The 24,294-nt window shown below is 35.8% G+C and overlaps 1 protein-coding gene across 1 annotated transcript; it reads left to right on the top strand.

Moving 5' to 3' along the window:
* The first annotated feature begins 2,518 nt into the window (after positions 1-2,518).
* On the top strand, positions 2,519-23,211 carry LOC121367532 (MAP kinase-activated protein kinase 2-like). The gene is made up of 10 exons (XM_041491761.1): positions 2,519-2,769; positions 13,147-13,289; positions 14,558-14,622; positions 15,112-15,191; positions 16,156-16,282; positions 16,790-16,865; positions 18,613-18,737; positions 19,455-19,540; positions 20,692-20,772; positions 22,245-23,211. Exons 1-10 carry the CDS (start codon positions 2,590-2,592, stop codon positions 22,386-22,388), a joined length of 1,107 nt encoding a protein of 368 aa, XP_041347695.1. The 5' UTR covers positions 2,519-2,589; the 3' UTR covers positions 22,389-23,211.
* Positions 23,212-24,294: the final 1,083 nt, after the last annotated feature.

Below are 24,294 nucleotides of genomic sequence, written 5' to 3' on the forward strand. Positions count from 1 at the left end.
AGTTACGACGAAGTTGGCCAACTTAACGGTTGCGTTGTAATTTCGCCAATTCCCGACTTAGACGGTGCGCTCAGTTTAACAACTATAGTCTGTTATACGACGAGAATTGAGTTGTAAGAGCGCTCAGACTACAGCAACTGGACAATCGTAAAAATGACAGCTGACAGTTGGTAGTCTTAACCTAGCATACGTTTCTTAGCACGCTGCCCTAACAACACCTCGACTATATGAGCTGTCTGTACAGGACAGCGTGTTAGTGACGGACAGCGTGTTAGTGACGGACAGCGTGAGACAGAGACGTAAGTGTAGTGTCCCTGAAGTCGTGTTTTATATGTGATGCGTCATCGATCCATTTCGAAAATTCGATTAATTTTCACAGATCATTTGACCACCCTCAACATATTTGATAAAAAAATTAAAATACTGGAAGCCATTTTTTTATAAATACAAAATGTAGCAACAACAATTGCGCTCATCAAACAAATCGAGTGCTTCCGAGTAAAGTTTAAACAGCATATTTGACGCGTATGTGCATTGCCTGCCAACACCGTTAACTTAAATTTATTTTTTAACGACACCACTAGAGCACATAATCATTGATTTATTAATCATCGGCTATTTGATGTTAAACATTTGGTCATTTGTTTTGCATATATAGTCATCGGGAGAAAACCCGGCACATTTCCCCATTAATGGCAAGGAATTTTAATATGTACCATCCCACAGACAGAATACAACATACCACAGTCTTTGATATATTACGACGGTGATCGATCCTAAACCGACCGCAATAAAATAATATGACAACATGTTGCACGTAAAAGATTTGGGATAGTGAGAAATGTTTATGTCACGGATGAAGAGACAAGGACTGGGATGTGGAGGGGGACAGTGAAAGAAGTTGAAAGATAGGAGGATTTGCCAGATCGGGAAGAAATGCGATGGAATTCAAAGGAGAGAAAGGAAAGGAGGCAGTGAGATGAAAAAAAAAAAAAATAATAAATAATGCATTGCATTGTAGAAGATTTTGGGGTGACAACATCGTTCCTACCTAATTAGGTGTAGGGTGATTTAGGCCAACATTATGGCCAACGCCGCGATTATTGAAATTTGGTCTAAATTCGAAATGACGATTAAAACTAAAATAAAATAAAGAAATATAATATGAGAATGTTAACTTGAATGGAAATGATTCATGTTCAAAGAGTTCTATTGTTCTTGATTTGCGTAGTTCATGTTTAATTTCCACTTTCGTGATTTTCCAGCTGCAGACTTGACCGCACATACGGAAGTGAATGGGGGAAAATGATAATAATAATAATAATAAATAATAACAATAATAATAATAATAATAATAATAATAATAATAATAACAATAACAACAAACAACAACAATAACAACAACGTAAGCAATCTTTTATATGCACCATCTCACAGACAGGATAACACATACCACGATCTTTTATACATCAGTCCAATTGCATTGGCTCGAACGAGTTATTGCCCAATGGGTCCCAGGCACGGCGGAAGCAAATAGACATCGCGGGGGTGGGGTGGGGGCTGACCGAGATTAAGGGCGAAAAGCAAAATTTCTAGGGGATTCAGTGGGGGGGTGGGTGGGTGGGTGGGTGGTAAACTCCCCCATAAAGGTTTAAAAATTAGATGCATTTTACAAGTACAATCATTCATCTCTGCCTTACGATTTACTACCAATAATATGTTTGATTCAGAATTATTGGGTGAGGCCCCCCCCCCCCCCCCGCTCCGCCATGCCTGGGTTCACCGCCGGTATACAAAAAGTGTAAACATTTGAATATATGCATAATACCTAGACATTTTAATTTAAACATAAATAAATAATATCTTATTATATATAAGAATGCACACAGGCTAGCTATAAAGTGCCAAGTTGTGAAAAGTAAACGACCCTGGTATTTTGTAATGTCTAAAGCTGAGATAGCCTACTTAAGTAAATCAAAACTAATATTGCTATACAGATGACAAATGGAGTCAGTACAGAACATGAAATGTATGTCGATGAATAAGATTTTAATAGTACATCGCCAAACGTATTTAGGCCTAGTGGGTAATTTTAATGTTAATGTTGGAGAGACAAGGACTGGGATGTGGAGGTGAACAGCGAAAGAAGTTGAAAGAGTTGCCAGATCGGGAAGAAATACGATGGAATTCAAAGGCGTAAAAGGAAAGTGGGCAGTGGGATAAATAATAATAATAATAATAATAATAATAATAAAAAAAAAAAAAAAAAAAATAGGCCTAATAATAATAATAAATAAATAATGTATTGTAAATATTATTATTACTATTATTATTATTTAGGCTATGTTACGGCAAATAGCTTATGAAAATAACAATTAACATCCAAATAAGAAGAAACGCGCCCTTGCCTACGCCAGGCATTGCATGTGCTTGTGACAATCCCACACACGACATTGGAGAAAGACCGTGTAATGTGGCTATTTTTAGCTTAAGTCGTCATTTCCGGCTTGTCGACACACAGACATCCGGCTGCTTCATAAAATAGAAAATTCCAGTTGAATTTATGTTTAAAAAATACACTATTTGTACATGGCCAGTGTATCAAATACTGTCAGTATGATGGGAGTAGGGCATTCAAAACCATTACAACCGAAGAAAAACCCTATTTCAGACGATTATCGAATTACGGGTAGTGTTTTGGGGCTAGGTATAAATGGTAAAGTTGTCGAGTGCTATTCCCGAGCGACACAAGACAAGTACGCGTTGAAGGTTTGTTTTAAAATGTGATTTTGTTTGCTGTCTCGTTTTGTTTTATTAATAAAGTCTTCTTTATTTAGTATTATTTCCAAATTTGGTCGGGTTGACCGATCCAGACTCAAAACGATAGCCTGACGTTTTCCCCACAAGCGAATTCGCCCCCCTCCGACAGTTTACTCCCAGTCCCAGGGCCCCGTTCCACGAAAGAATTGTAGCTAAGGTTAATTGTAGTGACTTACAGAGAATTTTACAACTGACACCGTAAACTTGACAGCAGTTCCACAAAGCAACCTTACGATAGTCCAGAGTTCGACAAATCCGCTAGCCTGACACCCGGGGCTAGTGCTTTTTAACACAGGGCTAGTGACAAATGCAAAACCAGTAGCCCGATGTGCTAGTGGCTTTAACCCCCCCCGCCCCCCCAAAACCCCCCCAACAAAACACTGCTAGCTCACAATGTTTTTCCTCCACTGACGTATGTTTGATAAATGTTATTCTGACATTGGTTATCGCATAATGTCAACAAATCAATAAATATATATATTAATATTCAACTTAAACTAGATTTCTATAAAATGCACTAACAAGAAGTTTCTACATCATCAATTACAACAATACACACGATACAGACTTTGTTTCCTTTTCACTTTAAAGTTTCATGGACAGGAAACAACCTTAATAAAATACGTGTTTTGATTGGTTATACAAGTCACATGGTAACAAAATCTTGCACATGTATGTATGTCAACAAGGTAACAAAGGTGTGAATAGCTAGTCCCAATTAATTAAAAGACTAGTATAACTGAAGGGTATGCAGTCAAAACGGCCCCATGATGAAACGGCCCTGAACATGTAAGTCAAAACGGCCAAAGAAAAAAGTCAAAACGGCCAAAAGAAATGGTCAGGTACGGCCAATAGGTACTATCACATTAAATTAATTCCCATTAGTGATAAATAGTAATCAATATAGCCTATATCACAGGCAGTTAAAAAAATATATATAAAAACAACCAAAACAACGGAATCATGGTAACAATTTATTAGCCTACACAACGCAATATACTATTGTAATTAAGACCACCAATTAACATTTTATTTAACAACACTGAATTCAATCACAGAAAGTTGGGGAGGGTTAGTGGACCATCTAGGGCCTGTCCCCAATTTACTAATATAATTAAGACCACCAATTGACCTTGTATTGGAAAAGACCGCCCCGTCCCTCACCACACCCCACCCACCCCCGGACGAGTGCATATCGCCAGGCGAGTTCCAATTGGCGCTGCTCGCCGGGGGGGGGGGGGGGGGGGGGGGTGTGTGTCATAGCATGCCTGCCCCACAAGTTATTTTAATAAATAAAAGAAAAAACGGGGTAGTGGACCGTATAGACCCTCCGAGTGAGTGCATATCGCCTAAATAAGTTCTTAGTGGCCACAACGTGCCTATCCCCAATTAATTTAATAATTATCAGTGTTCTCGCTGCTCCATTTAAGCGGGGCGCCCCGCCCCGCTATTCCATTTTGCCGCCCTCCTTTATTTTTGAGCACCCTCCTTTATTTTTGAGCGCCCCTTTTTATTTTCCAGCACCTATCTCCGCTATTTCCAAATGCACACTTTTTCCACACAAAAAACAACGATCAGTCTGCACACTGGACATCAAAGAAAACCAGCCGCGTTGTGCACGAAAAAACAATTGACGAAACATTTACAACAGTTACCGTAACGTAATTTAACAGTATTTTTGTCCAATATTTGTATCCATTTGTATGTTTGATAGACACAATAAAAGTAATATTTTATGTAAGCAATGAAAACATTTTATTTTTTACGGATTCGGTAATCTCCGATTGAAAAAACCCCTCTTATTTGGCGACAAATTTGTCACGTGATCAGAACGGTCATTCTGTCTCTTGTTTCCACTAACTTTCGTTTGATATTTTGTCCTCAGTTGCAGATATAATTGGTTGTAACTGATGGTTTTTACTTTCTGTTATTCTGTTTATTCAGCAGTTCTTTATAAAATATTGTAAACTTTTCATTTTGGGGGGATATGAACGCTTATAAAAACAACGGAAGTGGTAGTGTTCATCATTAAAATCAATTATTTTGAGTGCCAAATAATATATACACCGCCTTTACAAAAACGAAACTTTTTATCAGCTTGCGATAATATTTTATCACAGCGATCGATTCATTCGATGAAGATGGAAATAACAAAAATGTATCTGACATTAGGAGATCACTTTACAAACATCTTTATTGTTTTCGTATATCTTGAAATCTTTATTGAAAATAATAATATTAAAACTTTGATCGGTCCAGCAAAACCGGAACTGCCTGTGAATATCAGACCGATATCATCTTCGGTTCAATTAAAAGACGAGTCTTTTTATAAACCTTTTTGCACTTTTTTGTAGGCAAAATAAGGAGTATGTCTTTTCTCAAAGTCTACCAACACACAACAATATGGCAACCAAACTACCCCCCCCCCCTTTTTTTTTTTTTTTTTTTTTTTGCTTTCGTTTTTGTTTTGTTTTTTGAAGGGTGTAGTGCCGAGTGGCCGCCCTCCTTTAATTTCCACCCAGCGAGAACACTGAATTAATGTACCACGCTTTGGTGTCGGTCCCTTTGATTTTGATTTTGAAACCAATAAATGCATTGTATTCACTTGCTAAACATTTTTTTTTTTCTGGGGCACTTCAAATTTTCTAACTAACTAACAATATCATTTGCATACAATAATAAAAATAATATACACACACAACAGCTCATTATACATTCATTATAAGCTCAATAACACTATATCATCTGCATATAATGCCATTTTATAATTACTGTTTTGTAATAGGCATCTGGATTGGTTAAAACGCTATCACGTGATCTAAAAAAAAAAAACGTTCATTTTTCAATGAACGCGAAAACTGCACTTTTTCGGTAAACAAATAAAAACAGAATCTACTTTTTATCAATTACGTCAACAACGAAATCCCGAGGATGTAACTTTCTAAGGGAATTCTCTTATTTGTGTATTGATACAGCTGTAAATCATTGTGGAATAGAGTTTGATTGGGTTTTTTAATATAGTTTTGTATAATAGCAATATTAATGCATTTGGAATTATAACAATTGAACGTTATATTTTTGACGTTCATGCGATAATAAACACTAAAACCGTTTTAGCCTACACATTTATGTATGAACGGCAGTGTGTAAAACTGTTTTGGTGTTTATCATCGCATGAACATCAGAAATATAACATTCAATTCTTAAATAATAATGAAAATAATATACACGCACAACAGCTCATTATAAGTTCATTATAATCTCAATAAGACTATATCATCTGCATACGATAATCAAAATATAATACACACACACAACAGCTCAATATAAAGACTTTTCAGAAATAAAGTCACTGAATTTAAATTTCAGTGCTGGCTGGACCCTTCAGAACACGTAGGTCCATTTAATGTGGCGCAAGCGTTCAGAAGCTCAGCAGGACTCATATCCCCATCTTTATATTGTGTCCAGTTGCGGAAGAACTCCTGCTGGCTTCTGCACGCAGATGTCCGGAGATGACGTCCAATCTTGCACTGGACTGGCAGCATTGATGCCTCTTGATACAGGCAGGGTATCAACTTGTAAATACCGTGCTGCTGCTCGCCAGCTTTTATATTTATTCTGTGGTGCCAACCTGCAAACAAAGAACATTTAAATATAGGCCCGTACATACATTTTCAGGCCTGAAATGGAATTATATCATGACTGTACATAACATAAATGCACTTATTTAAATTCAGTTAGAAAAATAATATCTGCATAATTATTAATGTAACAGTTTGAATGAAAAGATGCAAACTAAACCTTTACCTTCGACAAGGTTGTTTGTCCTTGTGGTCTGGTTGAACACAGACCACGAAGCTACTTTAAAGATGCTATTTGCCATCCACTGTCGCTCCATATACACGCACAGGTCACTGAGCTTTCCATCAGGAGCCTTCTGCTTCAGCTGCCGGAATATGGGTCGGATGTGTGACGCCGGCATAAATGGCAGTGCCATCAATCTTCTAATGAACTTGAAAACAAAATCGTTTTCACGATATGCTCTCTGCAAAATAAAAGAAATAGTTACAATAATCGATGCATGATAAAGCAGACATGTTTCATTATTTCTTGATGTCACACCAAACAGCAATTAAAATAAATAATAATTTAAAAATTATATACTTCAAAGTCAAGATCTTTCGGGTCTTTTGGACGCAATTTCTCTCTGCATCTATTGGCAATTCTTACGAGATATTCCGGGTTATCTCGTGTTCCCGGGGGTTCAGCGGGATTTATCAGTTCTGTGACCACATCTTCGGCTATCGATCTAGCTGACTTGTAAAGAGATTCAAAGCAATCTTCTTCACCTGAAAAACATTAATATCAACTTAAGTGATAGGAAACATATATTTCTTGATAATAATAAAGGGTCCATAATAAAGCAAGTATTACAACAAGTTTTACATCAAAATATAATCATTATTGAAAAAAACCCACAACGTATTGTACGTTGGTCTTATGTATAAGTGTATAAATAGGTTTATTATTTGAAGAAAAAAAAATAAAAAAAAAAAAAAAAAAAATATATATATATATCTATATGTATATATATATACTCTTCAAAAGAAGAAACGCAAAACCACATTGTCGTAACATTTGGAGAATTGATTTAATTATTGAATGGTGAGTCCGATAATTACCAAATGTTGCAGGATTGTTCACAATTCACTCTAGTCCATTGTGAGTAAGTGATAGGACACACCACCAAGGTCAAGCTCATCTGGAGTCAATACCGGGTGTGGCCTCCGCGTGTGTTGACAACTGCCTGGCACCGCCTGCCCATTGAAGCAACCAGAGTACGGATGACGTCCCGGGGGATGGTGGCCCACTCGGCCTGCAAGGCTGCTGCCAGCTCGGGCAGGGTCTGGGGCTGTGGTTGTCGCTGTCGGAGGCGTCGGTCCAACTCGTCCCATAGATGCTCAATTGGGTTCAAATCCGGTGATATCGATGGCCAAGGAAGGACATTAATGTTGTTGTTCTGTAGGAAAGCCGTTGTGAGACGTGCTGTGTGAGGCCTGGCGTTGTCATGTTGGAACACTGCGTTGGCGTTGGCCATAACTGGAACGATGTGTGGCCGGAGGATCTGGTCATTGTAGCCCTGTGCATTCAGGTTTCCCTGCACGTGGACCAGGTCAGTTCTGCCAGTGTGTGAGATGGCTGCCCACACCATGACACTACCCCCGCCGAATCTGTCCACTTCCTGCACTCAGTTTGCCGCATACCGTTCACCACGACGCCTATACACGCGACATCTTCCATCATGACGTCGGAGCAGAAATCGGGACTCGTCACTGAACCACACCTGTCTCCATCGCAGTTGAGGCCATTGTCGATGAATCTGGCACCACTGCAGTCGGAGTCGACGGTGTTGTGGTGTTAAGATGACACCTCGAACTGGACGTCTGGCACGAATTCCTACCTCACGTAGGCGGTTCCGTACGGTCTGGTCGGATATCCTGCGCAAACCTGGTATTGCTGCGGCTGTGGAGGTGGCAGTAGTCAATCGTTCCCGAAGGTGGCGTACCCGGATGTAGCGGTCCTGCCCGGGCGTAGTGACCCGTGGTCGACCGGATCTAGGGAGGTCACGTGTTGATCCATGTTGCTGGTAACGGTCCCACAGTCTGGAGATGGTGCTTGGGGACACATGGAATGCCCTGGCAACGGCCGTTCTGGATTCGCCTGCGTCTAGTCGGCCGATGGCATTGTTTTTCTGCGGTTCACTGAGACGTGGCATGTCCTGGATTGTCAACTGTCGGCCAGATACAGAGGCCAGGCAAGCGAACACCCTGCACTTTTATACTGTCGGTGTTCATGTTGCACGTGCAGACAACGCACGTGCAGTGGTGACATGGTTTGCACGTGGCTGCGTTTTTGCGAATATTCACATTTTGGAACTTTATTGTACAGTAGCTGCGTTTTATCGAATGTAACCGTGGGAATGTGTTTGGGACATGCAATGACCTTATATTCACAAAGCATGAACCGGTAGGAAACATAAAATCGGAGTTATAACCCATTTGTACCCTTTTGCGTTTCTTTTTTTGAAGAGTATATATAAATAATTTACTGAATTAATGTGTATACTTACTTTCTGTCACACTTGTATTGATGTACGTTTTCCTGGCACCTCTGTGTGACAGTGCGACATTTTCCCCGCTCATTTGTTTGTCTGCACTGTAAAACGGATGCTTTGCAATGCATTGTTTTGTTCCTCACGCTGCATCGCCAGTAGATTGTTTTTTCACTTACAGACTAGAAAATAATAACAGAAAATATTAGTAAATACAAAGGTGAAATTTTGTAGAATAACACACAAACATATATCAATCACTAAATACAATAATTACCAGTGGTCATCTTAGAGTTTTGTTGTTGTTTTGTTTTGTTTTTTAATTGTTATTATGTATTTAATTACACACAAGAAAACAACCAGAAAGAATTATTAAAATGTAAATACTTTATGAACGTATGAAAATCCGTCTCGATCCACAAGCTTTGGTTTGGTCTTCTGCGAACCGCATTCAACAACCGAGTAGAAAGGTAAGTATTCGGTGTCTGACTCTGACTCGATATGTTCGCTGGTTTCTTCCTCAATAGACCTAAGACATAAAATTGAAAGTATTGTTGTAAGTTTACATAATTATATATAAGAAAAAAATACTGTAAATAATCAAATATTAGTTAGCACAGAGATATCGATGAGAATATTAATATATTCATATGCAAAAACATACCTATCGCTGATAACTTCAACAGAATCAACAGATCCATAAGATTGTAGATCGATGATGTCTTCATTGTTTTCTTCATGTGGGCGATGAATTTCAGCATTAAGAGACGATTTGAAATTCACAGAAAAGTTGGCATTATTAATGTCTACACTGACTTCTAAAACCGATTCAGGACGTTCCGTATGTGTACGAAGAGAACAGAGAAAATCAAAACTCTCGCCCGTGGAACACAATTTCAGATATTCAGTTTTAGAAACACTAGTTCAGCAGACTCTGTGTGTCCACCCGTTGCAGTTGTCATACTCGAGTGCATGCTGTTTTTTTCTCACAGTTTTTTGGCACTGAATACTTTTTACACTCATGGTGAAGTAGCTCATGATTCGTCATGACCATCACAACTATTTTGTATGAATGACGGGAGTTCGGACTGGTCACTGGCGAAGTCAGAGGCTAAGTCAGGGGTGGGCCTGCCTGAGAGTTCCCAATCCCAATAGTTTGTAATAAATAGTTTTCATCGTAAATGTATTTGTTAGCGCTCCCTCTTATTTTTAGGGTTTGGGCTTTGAGGTAGGGTTGGGGTTTGCTTGGTGCAATCTCTTGTATAATGGTTCGGGAGATGTGTTTGGAATGGTTATAATAATAACTATTCATGTTTCTGCAAATCTTACCTGTACTTAAAATCTACATATTAACACAGATGTACTAGTACACTAACCACATATGTAGATTTTAAACTCTTTGTTTATTCAAACATAACTAAGACGCAGATAATATCCGTGTAGTGAGATCGTACTATAAAAACTGTCTTTGCACAGTTATCTTTCTTGACACTTGTGTAGATGAAATACATTTTTAAAGTATTATATCTAAGGCCGTCTTGACTTTTTTCAAGGGCCGTTATGACTTTTTCACTTTGGCCGTTTTGACTTTTGTTAAGAGTCATTTTGACTTTTGTTAAGGGTCGTTTTGACTTTTTCACTTTGGCCGTTTTGACTTTTTTAGGTTCGTTTTGACCAATTATTGTTAAGGCCGTTTAGTACTGTGGCCGTTATGACTACGATCCTAACTGAAGTACAACCCCAGTCATGTTTAGTAATGCTGTGTTTGTCTGATTTATCTATTGTCTTCTAATTTAATGCCTCGCTTACTTGCGATAGGGATGTTGGCAATCGGTGAATGCAATAACAGAGCCGGCTTGACCTGTTTAATTTGTGTAATAGTTTGGACATCATTTTTTTGGTTCATACTTGCATGAACCAAAAAATAATTATAGTCAAATCTTATAATTAAATTTATATGCATACTTTAACAATACATAACTGAATTTATTTTGTTTAGCTTTAAATATGCCTGTAGTATTGTTTGTGTAAACTTCATTGATACTTATTTCGCGTAAGAATGCAAACGTTCATTCACTATTATTTGAATCAGGTGATTTTTGTAAATGATGTAATTTTGATAAGCGACGTCATTTTCTATAGCTGCTGTGCATTTTTACGGATCATTTAGTTATATTGGAAGGAATTGTCCTATTCGCGTTTAGTATATATTTTATGAACGTGAATGAAGGGAACGTGTCTAATATTTATGCTGTCGGTGGAACCGTTTCATTTTCGCCAACAGCTGTAGAACATCGCCTACAAGTAAGTTACAGGCGTGAAGTTTCCTACATGATTTCTTTGGCCACCCACCCAGTCTCATGTCATGATTAGCGAAGAGGTTTTTTAAAATTATTATTATTTTAAATCAATGTGTATAAATCTACATCATACATGTATACTCTGCTATAGCATTTTCCATGAATTTATCGTACACATTTAAAAAAAATTATTGCTCTTGTAGCTTTTATGTGTGGTTTCTTTAAAATATCTAAATATGGTTGCCTGAATAATCCAGCTTGTTGCACAAAAGTAGTGCAAGTCAGTGGGGGGGTGGGGTGGGGGGGATAGGCGTGGCTTAATTGTTTTTGGTTCATCGAGATATGAACAAACAAAAGTAAGCACCACTGGACCAATCAGATTGCCGTAAAGCAAAATATTTTTTAATTATTACAATTTAACATTTCATTGGTCCAGCCATAGCAATGCAAGTTTGTTCATTTCTTGAGCGTAAAGACGACTAATTAGGCTATACACTGTCATATCTGACGTCACTTTATATTGGTATTTGGTTTTATTGAGTGTTATTGTTTAAGAACCAAAATATAATTCAAAATAAAATATAAACTTGTAGTGTTATTATTAGTAAGTAATACTGTATGTTTAAAATTTAATGATAAGTATTGTCTGTTATTTCTTTTACGTTCATCTTAGTATGAATTAAAAAAAGTTATCCGCTTTCAATGAGCTGAAATGACAGATTACCCACTACACACACACATGCAGGCATAACAAAAACAAAAACAAAATAAAACAAACAAAATCATCTTTATTACTTGACACAAACTTGGGGGAGGAGGCGAAATGACCATTCACTGAAGGCGAACTGACACTTGCAGGTTTGGAAATGATAATTTCTGTGAAATTCTATGGTGCTAGTAAATATTTGAATTATTTATTATATATATGTGTATCTATCATTATCCACCTGCTTTTGGTATTGAACAGTACTGCTAATAGTAATTATAATACATTCATAACTGGGAACATATTTTTCATATTTTCTCAGTGGAAAATACTGTAGATTTTGAAGTTAATGCGATCATAATATTAATGTGAAAAATGCGAGTTTGAGTTTCGCATTTATTTCTATGTTTTGTCTGTCTGACGTTATTAAAAAACAAAAAACAACAAAGATTAAAATTCTAATGTATTTATAAAATACAACCGGAAAACAATTCATCTTAGGCTGGACAGACTAATTGCCCTATAGTCCAGCAAGATACCAGCCACATGTGATGATTGCAGTCTTTTGCCACCCTGTCAAAAGCCGACACGATTCATTGTGTGTGAATGGGTTTTAGCACGCTACTCCTGAGGTTGACCATTTCTTTATTTTTACTGTAGTTCACTGTAACTTTGTCTACATACCACTTTGTGAATTTTTCTTTCAATATGACTTTGAAATCGCCATGCACAGATAAGGAAGATACAGTTGTAATGGTTCATGTATGCTAATGTGTAGCAATATGTGTAACTATACATGTTACGTAAATTATTGCAAAAAAATGCTTTGAGTTGATCTCACCAAAAATACTAGGGACTATAAACAGGTTAATTGATGTATACACAGACATGTTAATGAGTTGATCTTATTGAAAAAAAGTACACAGATGTGCGTTGTTACAAAAGTAATATTTTAAAGGAAGTCCACTCGCATTAATTTCATGTTGCATTTTAGTCTGCTCACCGTCACTCGCATTAATTTATGGACTCATTAATTTCAGGATCTACAGTATTCTTCATTGGTTTAACGTACACTACAATTGGAGAATTTTACATCAAGAAACCAATCACCTTATCACCTTATCGGTACTCACAAAATGATGTCACATTGTTTAAAGCATTTGCGTTTACGTGTTTCTCTTTAGTAACTGTTTACTGGTGTATTTCAGGTGCTGAGGGATGTGCCGAAAGCCAGACGAGAAGTAGATCTTCATTTTAGGGCTTGCCAAGGCTGTCAGCACATTGTGAAGATCAATGATGTCTATGAGAACAACTACTCAGGGCAGCGTTGTCTCCTTGTCGTGATGGAGTGGTGCGTTTACCATAGCTGTCTTGTTTTGGGTCTGCTTTTGGTGTTGCAGTTATTAAATAGCAGTCTTTTTGTCATACACATATACCAGTGCATGGGCATGTCATTATGTTTTTTTTTTAAATACATGTAGCAGGGTTATCATTTGGATACAAGAGGTATTCAGCATTACTCAACAAAATCTAATCAGGTGACATTTTATATTGAATATGTTTATTCGATATGTCTATGCATTCATGTATGTACAAGGTTTCTGCCAGTGGGTACAGAGGATACAATTACATGTACGTACTCTAAAATCTGGAAATTAATGGATGTATAAATTTTACAAATGATATTTAGATAGATAATAGTTAGAGAACTACTGTTTAAAATTTGTCAAAGCACATGAAATGCAGTGACCAGCTTCAAAACATTTCAAACTCATAACCACCTAATGTCTGTTTTGTTGTTATTACCTACCATCGAATTATTTCTGGCAGAAAGCCTATCAATGTACATGAACAAATGGGACAGATTGGGACAAATTAACGTTCTATGGTCGGGTTTAGTATTGTGGTGTGGATCAAAGAGCATATAAATTATAATAAAATAAAAAGTAGAACAGTGTTAGTGGTTAGTGAGAGAGAAGTCGGTGTTGTGGCGTTACATCTACACATTGAGTTGTTAAACTTGCACTTGGTGGAAACTGGTACCAGGATGCAAACCAGCCTTAAATCCGATGGCTTAACCACTACACCACCAGGGCAGGTAGTATTTGTAACCATTGCCATGTACTTAAGGTTTCTCCATTATGCTTCAGAGTAACCAGTCTCGGTGGCATCGTGGTTAAGTCATCGGACATAAGGCGGGTAGGTACTGGGTTTGCAGCCTGGTACCAGCTCCCACCCGAGTTTTAACAAGTCAATGGGTAGGTGTAAGACCACTACACCCTCTTCTCTTCCACTAACAACTAACCCACTTTCCTGGACAGACAGCCCAGATAGCTGAGGTGTGTGCCCAGGACAACATGCTTGAACCTCAGTTTGATATAAACACGAAAATAAGTTGAAATGAATTAAATGCTTCAGAGTAGGAGGCTACACAATTTACAACAGCTGATGAAATGCATTGGTTTTGGGCTTGGTTTGACAAACTTGATTTGTTTGATTTCATATCTTCTGAGACTGACACCTCCACTGACATGATGCATAATGGTGACAATAGTCATCTTGTGCTGTTTGTGTCTACATTTTTTAAATAATTGAATGTAATATTTTTCTGTTTTGCAGCATGGAAGGCGGAGAACTGTTTACAAGAATTCAAGAAAGAGCTGACTCAGCTTTTACAGAAAGAGGTACTTGCACACACTCTTAATAACTTCTTAATATTAATGCTTATTTCCTGTCATGGGTACACACTACAATATAAACCATCTTTGCTGTCTGTCCAATACGGGTTACTGGTAGTGATTAGTGAAAGAGAAGCCTATGTATAGGTTATCATACATTATGCAGTGTATAATTACCATTGCCATACCTTATTAAACACGCGTATCACATTTCTCATAGTGATACTTGTCTTTAAACAGCACACATGTCATCAAAATTTAGGTGGTGGTGTTTTTGTTCAAACTATTTTGTTGAGAACGAATTATCGTTCTCAGCTTTCTTGATGGGATATTTATAACCACCTGGTAACCTGAATGACTGTTCTCGATTTATTTCAATACAGTCTGATATATTTTCAAACCTAAAAATAATTGCATTCCTCTTGAACCAGAATGTATAAATGTTTAAACCATGTTCAATTTAAAATGTAATGTCTTTGAATTGTTTTCTTATAGAGGCTGCAAGTGTTATTTCCGACATCACTAAGGCGATTGCACATCTACATGCTTCGAATATTGCACATCGAGACTTGAAGGTGAGTACTAATTTATTTTATGATCCACATGGTTCAAAATATCAGTTGATGAAAATCATACGAAGCACACTTTTAATAAAAGTGTAATTTTGGGAAGTGAGACGTTGCTTGCCCAGGCCTAGCTCAGACTGCATGTGAAATATGACGTCATTTCATCATCTCCTTCTAGTTATGGTTGAAACATTTTGAGACGGTTCAGTTATATTCATAACAAAAATAATAATAATAGGGATAATAAAGAAATTATTACACTTGGTTGTAAGTCATACTGATTTTACAAAAAGTTTGTCAGGATTCGTGTATTACTCTCACTCACGCTTGGACAGTACACAAATCCTGACACTGGTTTCAGTATGGATTAGCGACTGAGTGGAATATTGAGAAATAGTGGTTGTTGTCCCGTTATATCTAACGCAGGTGGCTGTAATCAGGGAACATTTTTTTTTCAAAATCTTGATTAGCGATATTTCTAGTCTGTTGAAAATTGATTGGCAACTACTTTTTAATGTTTACAATTGTGTAGCAAATTGCGATGCGATACTGAACAAAATGTTTGCTGGTCATCTTTACATTTGCAATCTCTGAAGATTTATATTTACAGGATAACCTAATTTAAATCAACAACAGTTGCCAGATTTCTTTTAAATTCTGAATTTTATCTTTGTCAGAATTCTGTTCCTGCATTGTCCTTTGATAAAAGTCTCAGTCCTGCTTTTTTAGACCTTTTAAATTTTCCTCTTTTAAATTTATGCACTATTACTTATATTTTTGCCTCGTCAATGACATGAATTTCAAGGGTATTTAATGTTACGTTAAATGCAATTTAAAACTTATTAATAATTACTGATTATTTTTATGGCACTAAATAAGCTTCCTTTCCAAAATATGTGTAGATCTACACAATGTCAAGTAAAAAAACTAGATTTATTTTAAAAAACAAAAACAACATTATTTCTACTTTCAGCCCGAAAACCTGCTGTACTCAAGGAAAGATGAAAAAGGCATTTTGAAGTTAACTGATTTTGGTTTTGCTAAGGAAATAAACACATTCAAATCACTTCAAACACCGTGCTACACACCATATTATGTTGGTGAGTACACAGTGGTGTGTTTTATATTTCTGTCAAATGGAAGAAAAGATACCAAACAGCAATATATTATGAAACATGTTTATTTATAAATCTCAATTTTTCTGTTTATATCTGGTTATGTTAATGTTTGGTAGAAGTTTATTTCAAGTGTTCACTTTTAAGGGTTAAATATAATAGGAGTCGGGGTGAAAGGTTTAGATGATAAAATTAAAATTAAAAAATAAAATTCTAGGTTTGAAAACAAACCTGCTGCTTGTTGGTTTTTGGGTGTATTTTTTTTTCTTTTTTTTCTTAAAGCTTAATCCCAGAATTTTTTTTGACAAGTACATTTGTCCATAGTGGCTTTTTTTTCTCTCTCTATTTAAAAAACCCCAAAACAATTAAATATATATTTACTGATAAATCTCTTTCTTTATAAGTCATAGGTTTACCCTAACTTCTCAATTACATTTCATTTGGTGTTAAACATACTTGAACTGACGATAACTTTGTATATTATTTTTGCAGCTCCTGAAGTGTTGGGTCCTGAGAAATACGACAAATCATGTGATATGTGGTCACTAGGAGTTATTATGTACATTTTGTAAGTTTTTTTTGTGGTTTTTTATAATAATCTGTCCTTTTATGCCTTAAGTTGTTGGCCATATTGGAGAATAGTTAATGTAGTCTGATGTTTTCATTGTTTGTTGTAATGCATTTTTATCTCAAGGGTGTGGGATGTAGCCCATTGGTAAGCACATGCCTGACTGCGGTCAGTCTAGGATTGATCCCCGTCAGTGGGCCCATTGGGCTATCTCTCATTCCAGCCATTGCACTGCGACTGGTATATCAATGGCTGTGGTATGTACTATCCTGTCTGTGGGATGGAGCATATAAACGATCCCTTGCTACAAATGGAAAAATGTAGATGTTTTCTCTCTAAGACTATATGTCAGAATTACCAAGTATCTGACATCCAATAGACAATGATTAATAAATCAATGTGCTCTAGTGGTGTCATTGAACAAAACAATTTTTTTATCTCAAGTTAATTTCTGTGTCTAAGAAGATCATTAAAATTATTATCATCACTTTGTTTTATAAACTCGTTACATGTAGATTGGGTTATATTATTATGAACTAATAACTACAGATACCAGGGTTTGCAGTGACATGTAAGTCACACATACTGACATGTTTTACCATCCTCTTATTTAGAGCTGGGCGGTATACCATATATACAGTTCGGTATTGGTATCATGTCAATACCGATTTACTATACCGAGCAAATCTCAAAATACCATAATTTCCATATTGATAAAACATTTCCTGCCATTTAGTAAAGCACTAACAATATATCTGACTAACACTAACTCAAAATAGCTTAAAAGAAGAGCGAATGGACTTCGACAGAAAAACAGTTGAGCCTTAACTCGGGCCTGCATTTAAAGCTGAGTATACCGAAAATACCGCTCAGTATTGGTATTGGTATCGGTATTGTGTCAATACGGAATACTGTACCAATACCAAGGTAAATACTGAACCTGAAATTTCAATACCGCCCAACTCTACTCTTATTATGAGACACAACTTACTGACAGTTCTTTTTATAATTTGTTTTATAAAGTTGTGTAAATTTCTGTTCGTGATTGAAGCAGGATTAGGATTATAACACCGAAACTAAACAATTAGCATGACTGAATAGGACCCTTTGTTTGTTGCCTAGCCCACGTCTTAACATATTGTTTTACATGGCATTGAACTAATGATTAGTTATTGACCATTAAACATGGTGTAAATATTGATTATATTCAGATACCTTTGTTTCAATAGTGAAAGAATGATGGGACATAAACAAAAGTATAATAGTGGTGAAATAATGTGTGTTACAAAGGCAGCAAACCCTTTATTATTACCTGAGTTAACTGTAATAATTTGTTTTAATGTTTTTATTCTGCAAAATCACACAAATATCATGTAGGTGTCCTGCATTTTGACTAGGGTCACCCAGATGCTTTATGCAGTCTTTCAGAAATCGTGTAAACAGTATTGTTTCTTTTGCCCTTTTCTCTACTATATTTTTCTTCTCTTCACCTACATATTAATAAAAAAAAAAAAAAAAAAAAAAAAAAAAAACATTACAAAAACAAAGTCACGGTCTGCTTATTTTTCTAGGTATGGTCTGGTTCCCAGAAACATTTTTTTTTTATACAACAAAACCAATTTTTCATTTAGAAATTAAATTTAGCACATTGTTTGCATGATAATACATAGTTATGCTAATTGAAATTGGTTGCCTACACATTTTTGGCATAACCCATAATTGGTCTGTTATGGTTTGATTGTTTCAGGTTATGTGGCTATCCCCCTTTCTACAGTAACCATGGTGCTACCATCTCTCCAGGGATGAAGAAGAGGATTAGGAATGGTCAATACGAGTTTCCTAATCCTGAGTGGAGCCAGGTCTCCCCAGATGGTAATGAATGTTTTCACATACTGTACGTGGTTTACTTATATCTTGTTACATTGGCAGCTGTTAACCAACATTAATTTTTATCACCTCTTTCTTTCGTTTATCTTTTATTGCACTCGGTAAATATGTATTTACATAATTGATATTCAGGGTGGGCTTTCTGGTTAGGGGGTGGGACGTAGCTCAGTGGTTTGTCTAGGATTATCCTCATTGGTGGGCCCATTGGGCTTTTTCTTGCTTTCATGTACTTACATTTTGTGACACCCAATAGCCGATGTGTATTTTGGGGATGGGGTGTCATTAAACATTCATTCATTAATTTCTTGCTTTAGTTAGTGCTCCACAACTGGTGGAACAAAGACAGTAGTACATGTATGTACTATCCTGTCTGGGATGCTGCATATAAAAGATTAGTCCCTGGCATGGTTCTCAACCATATGTCTGATACCACATAACCGTAATTAAAAGGTGTTGAGTGCATCGTTCATTAAAACGTTCTTTACTGCCTTCTTTCTGAATACGTTTTCTATGCTGTTGTATACATATATTTTACTCCTTCATTTGTGATATGATACATGATAACATTATTTTCAATGTACATACATATTTAGTACACGAAATATTAATGATTATTATATTTGCAGTTTTGTGTTTAGAAGTTTAAAATTTATGTTTACTTAACTTCAAATTTAAGTGGGTTTTTTTGTGTGTGTTTTTTAGCAAAGGAGTTGATCCGAGGCCTGTTGAAGACTGACCCAGACCACCGACTGACAATCACCGAAGTGCTACAACATAAATGGATTGCTGTAAGTGTTTGGCTGACAGTTCTTTTTTTTTCTTTTTTTAAATGCCACAAACATTTAACACAGAGACAATTTTTTGTTTTTTTGTTGGACATTACAAACATGGATGATGATGAGATGAATGGTGAAGCTGCAGCATTTCCATTTCGTTATGTGACAGGGCCGTGCTCCATGCTTGCTGTCAGTTGAGTTATCTCGGTATCACTTGAGCCCGGGGTACACAGAACTTGCAATGCATGCCGGGTAATCATCCTTTATGTCATACACTCAGGAGACACCCATAATTGCACCCATGCAGTGGGTGAAACTCTGTATATGTGGCCTTACACCTACCCACTGAACCTAGCCTAGTACTGGTTTGAAAAATCCCCCAGTTCTTAGTGTTTGTCTCACCATTACGAAGTGAAAAAACGAGATATTACTTTTCCAATTGGTGGTGAAGTTGGTAACAGTGTCAACCGTTGCTTAGGTTTAGCATTAACGTTTAGATTAGTTTCTCACAAACTTAGATGTCTTAGGTGAGTGAAACTTGGTTTATGGTTGCACGTTTTAATGTTCACCACAGTGCACCAGAATATGTTTTATGATAGGCAAGACGTTACATTCATTTAGCGGGAGGCATTTTTCCTTTATGGTATTGTACAAAGAAAGAAAAAACATTCTTCAGCAATATTTTGTTTTGACTGATGCTTCAGAACGGTTTTGTTTTCCCACTGTTGTCTTTCCTTACTATATTTCCTGTCTGTGGGAAAGTGCATATAAACAGTCCTCTGCTACTAATATGGGGGGGGGGGGGGGGGGGGGGGAATGTAGCGGGTTTTCTCTCATAAAACTATATGTTAGAATTACTAAATGTTGAAAATCTAATAACCAATGATTAATAAATCAATGTGCTCTAATGGCGTCGTGAAACAAAACAAATTTTAACTTAGCAGTTTGTGTCGTTTCTTCACAGTAAGACAAAAAGTGTTTAACTTCTATTATCAGTTAGCAGCAAGGAATCTTTTAGATGCACTTTCAGACATGACATACCACCGTGGCCTTTGATATACCCGTTATGTGGCACTAGTTGGGATGAGATTACTTTTGATGTAGTGACTGTTCTCTGTCCATGAAAATTCTTACTTTTTTATAATTATCTTTTATTACTACAGGACAGGACGACTGTTCCACAAACACTGTTGATGTCTGCCCAGGTTCTAAAGGAAGAAGGAGATGTTTGGATAGCTGTACAGGTCAGCATATGAATGTTTTCTCAAATCAATATTTTTAGTCTTTAAAAGCAGTCCCATAGTAGTTAACCTACTAAATGGCATGATAACAAGGTGGTTAATTTTCTTTTTATCTCTAAGATTATTCAGTACAGTGGCTGCCAAATTAGTATTTATTTATAATTATATGTCACTTTTATTTTGTCCTCTTTTTGGGGGGATTGCATTGAAGAATACCGGACAACCACAATAAAAAAATTAATAAATCTACAATATGAAGTGGTGATTTGGATAGATTATTGAACATTATTGAAATGTACAGAATTCCTTTGTCAAACTAAGATCATGGTGACCACACATGTTGTTAATTTTACTTTATTACACCGCAGTGACGGAGATACCCGTGAGAGATTTTTCATATCCCACAATGTGAGATATGCTTTTTGAGAGGTCATGACCTCCGATCACTTTTCGCACCCTTGTTTTGGCTTTGTACATAATAAATGTAGCATATCTTACCGTAATTTCACTTGAAAGCCATATTTAGTAAAAGGTACAATGTTTTAATCACAAGATTTTCTTCAAACACATTGAGGTGTGTTGTTCCAAAAAAAAAAAAATCAATAGCAATTTTGCACTGAAATTTTTCCAGCATTCTTAAAACGGAAACGTCATGTACCCAATTTATAGTTATTGTAAGGAGATGCAAAGTGACGTCATTGGAATACTGACGTCATTCGAATACTGACGTCATCAAATTCAAAACTAATTATTTCAATTCCTGTGTATTTGTTTGCTTTTTAGTATACACATGCTTTACAATTTACAGCTCTTTACTACTAGTGTGTGTTATTTGTTTTAATTATTTTTATTTTTGGGATGGAGGGACTCTATGACATTGCGAAAGCATAAATACTTTAATAGTATAAAAAGAGTGCATAAGCAAAGAAGGGTTATGCGCTCTGAATCACTCCGCTGTTTTGTTTACGTTCAGTGTCCTGTTTAGTGAGAGACAAAAAATATATTTGGCGACTAAAATTAATAATGTAGCGCGTTGTAATAAATAGAATACTATACTCGTCCCCGTGATAGACCGTTTATATTACAACTCGTGTGTTGTCGATTGTACATCACTCGCTTCCGCTCGTGATGTACGATCGAAAACACACTCGTTGTAATATAAACGGTCTCTCACGGGGACTCGTTTAGTATTCTCTATCTATAGAACAAGCGTAATATTAAATATGATCATCTGAACTGATCTCAAGGAAGGAATTTTAACACCCTGCTAAGTTTTCTGTACTTTTTTGTCCAGTCATTGTTATCTTTTTTTTTCCCCTATGGATTTTCCTAGAAATTCAGAATTTTAGTGCCACCCAAAAGTACAAATTTTTCTTGTCTTTTCTGTCTACGGTTATCTGATGATATTTATTAACGTCATATTTATTTGTAGTATTTTCTGTTAATAAACAAGATGTTCGTTTTTGTTGTTTTAGGAGGAAATGACAAATGCCTTAGCGACTATGCGAGTGGATTACGATCAGTGTGTGAACATCAAAAACCTTCACGATTCTAACAACCATCTGTTAAAAAAACGAATGAAGAGAGACAGTCAGGAAGGCGAAGCTATGACAACCTAGGCAGGTTGTCATAGCAACATGTTGTAGACAGTTTGTTGATGTGACTGTTCAAATATATATATATATATATATATATATATATGTATATATATAATCATATATATTAATAGGTCTTTTTTGTTTTTTTCTCCTTATATATAATATGTATATACTAGTAGACACATGTATATATACTGGTAGAAACGTGTGTATATATACTATATATATATATATATATATATATACAAGTAATAAAGTGAATACTGGTAACAACAGGCATACATATTAGTAATAATAGGTATATACTAGTATTCATATGTTAATTGTGCATGTGTGAGTTGTTTAGTTTTTTTGTTTTTTTTCAGTCCTCAAAATTGTTGGGAAAATTGCATTCCACAATAGAATAACAGATTTTTATTAACCTTTAATTATGTCAGGTTCTTCATGGATACAGATATAAAAGGATTTTCTGTCATGTTTAGAAGAGAGTCAATCTCCAATCAACCATTCATGTAAATTCACACTGATGAGAATGAAAATGTGTACACATGAGAAATCTAATCCTAGGTTTAGACTTCAACTGGCATGACGAAGTTGGCCAACTTGACGGTTGCAGTGTAACTTCCCCAACTGCTTACTGATGATGGGTGAGCCCAGATTAACAACTAATCTGTTGTAGAAGTCGTACACAACAAAAATCAAGTTGTAAAAGTTCTCACACTAGTAACTGAAAGTAGAAAGTTGGCCAACTTTGTGCTGGCAGTTGGTAGTCTGAACCTAGTATTAAGTTGTGTTAGACTGAAAGTAAATTATATATATATATATATATATATATATATATATATATATATATATATATATATATATATATATATATATATATATATATATTGTGAACTGTATTATTTGCACTTTGTGTAATTTCTAGAACTGTTTTGCAGTCTTTGATTTATGTTCAGTTGCAAAATTAGGCTTTTTATTGTTTGGCGGTTTATACACTTCTTAACAACATGTAGGAGTTTATTTTTTCTTATTTTTTTCTCAACATTTTATAAAATGGACTACCTGGTTTTCAGGATCACTGGAATCAGTAGACATAACGTCAGAAACATACACAGACATTATATATAATTGTATTCAATGTTTATTCATAACTCTTGTGAATATTATATGGGATATTGACCACAAATTGTGTACATGGTTTAGTCAATCTGTCAAACCACTTGAGTTGCACATTTTGGTAGTTTTAATAAATGCACGAAAAACCCACAATGTGCACGTTTTTTTGTGCATATGTCACAGTCAGCTTTTACTGAAATAATGTTCACAAGTTGTCTTTGATCAGAACTTGCTAAAATAATATAACATTAGCAAAAATTTACCAAAAATCAACTGGCTCATAATTAATTTTGTTGAAAATAGAATACGGCATTTGGCTTGGTTCTTTTTATTTGTTTGATAGAATGATTGCTTTGACACTTTGACTGTCGGCCAGCATTTCGTAACTTGTTTTTGTCAACTGATTACAGTGTGCGGATCTGTGAGTGTTCTGTTGGCAGCAGATTTAATGCTGTGCCTTTACAGTTTTATTCATTATTGTAAAGATTTACATTAAACATTTATAGGCATCTTTTCAGAAGACCTTCTATATTAGGCATTTAGCCAACTGTGTTTGTGTTTGTCAATAAATAAATAAATAAATAATGCATATGATATATAATTAGAATACATCTTATTTAATAATAATAATGAGGAATACTTAATCATATCTGAAAATAATGCACATTTTCCTGTTTTGGAATTGTACAAATTGTTTTTACTATTGTTAAATATGTTTTTATTTATCATCACCACCATCATGATAGACAATGTTATGCTTATTCTAATACTTTTGTTGTAAATATTTCACAGCCTATCTCCCACTGAC

The sequence above is a fragment of the Gigantopelta aegis genome, chromosome 3 (genome assembly GCF_016097555.1).
Source record: "Gigantopelta aegis isolate Gae_Host chromosome 3, Gae_host_genome, whole genome shotgun sequence".
Classification (NCBI taxonomy): Eukaryota; Metazoa; Mollusca; class Gastropoda; order Neomphalida; family Peltospiridae; genus Gigantopelta; species Gigantopelta aegis.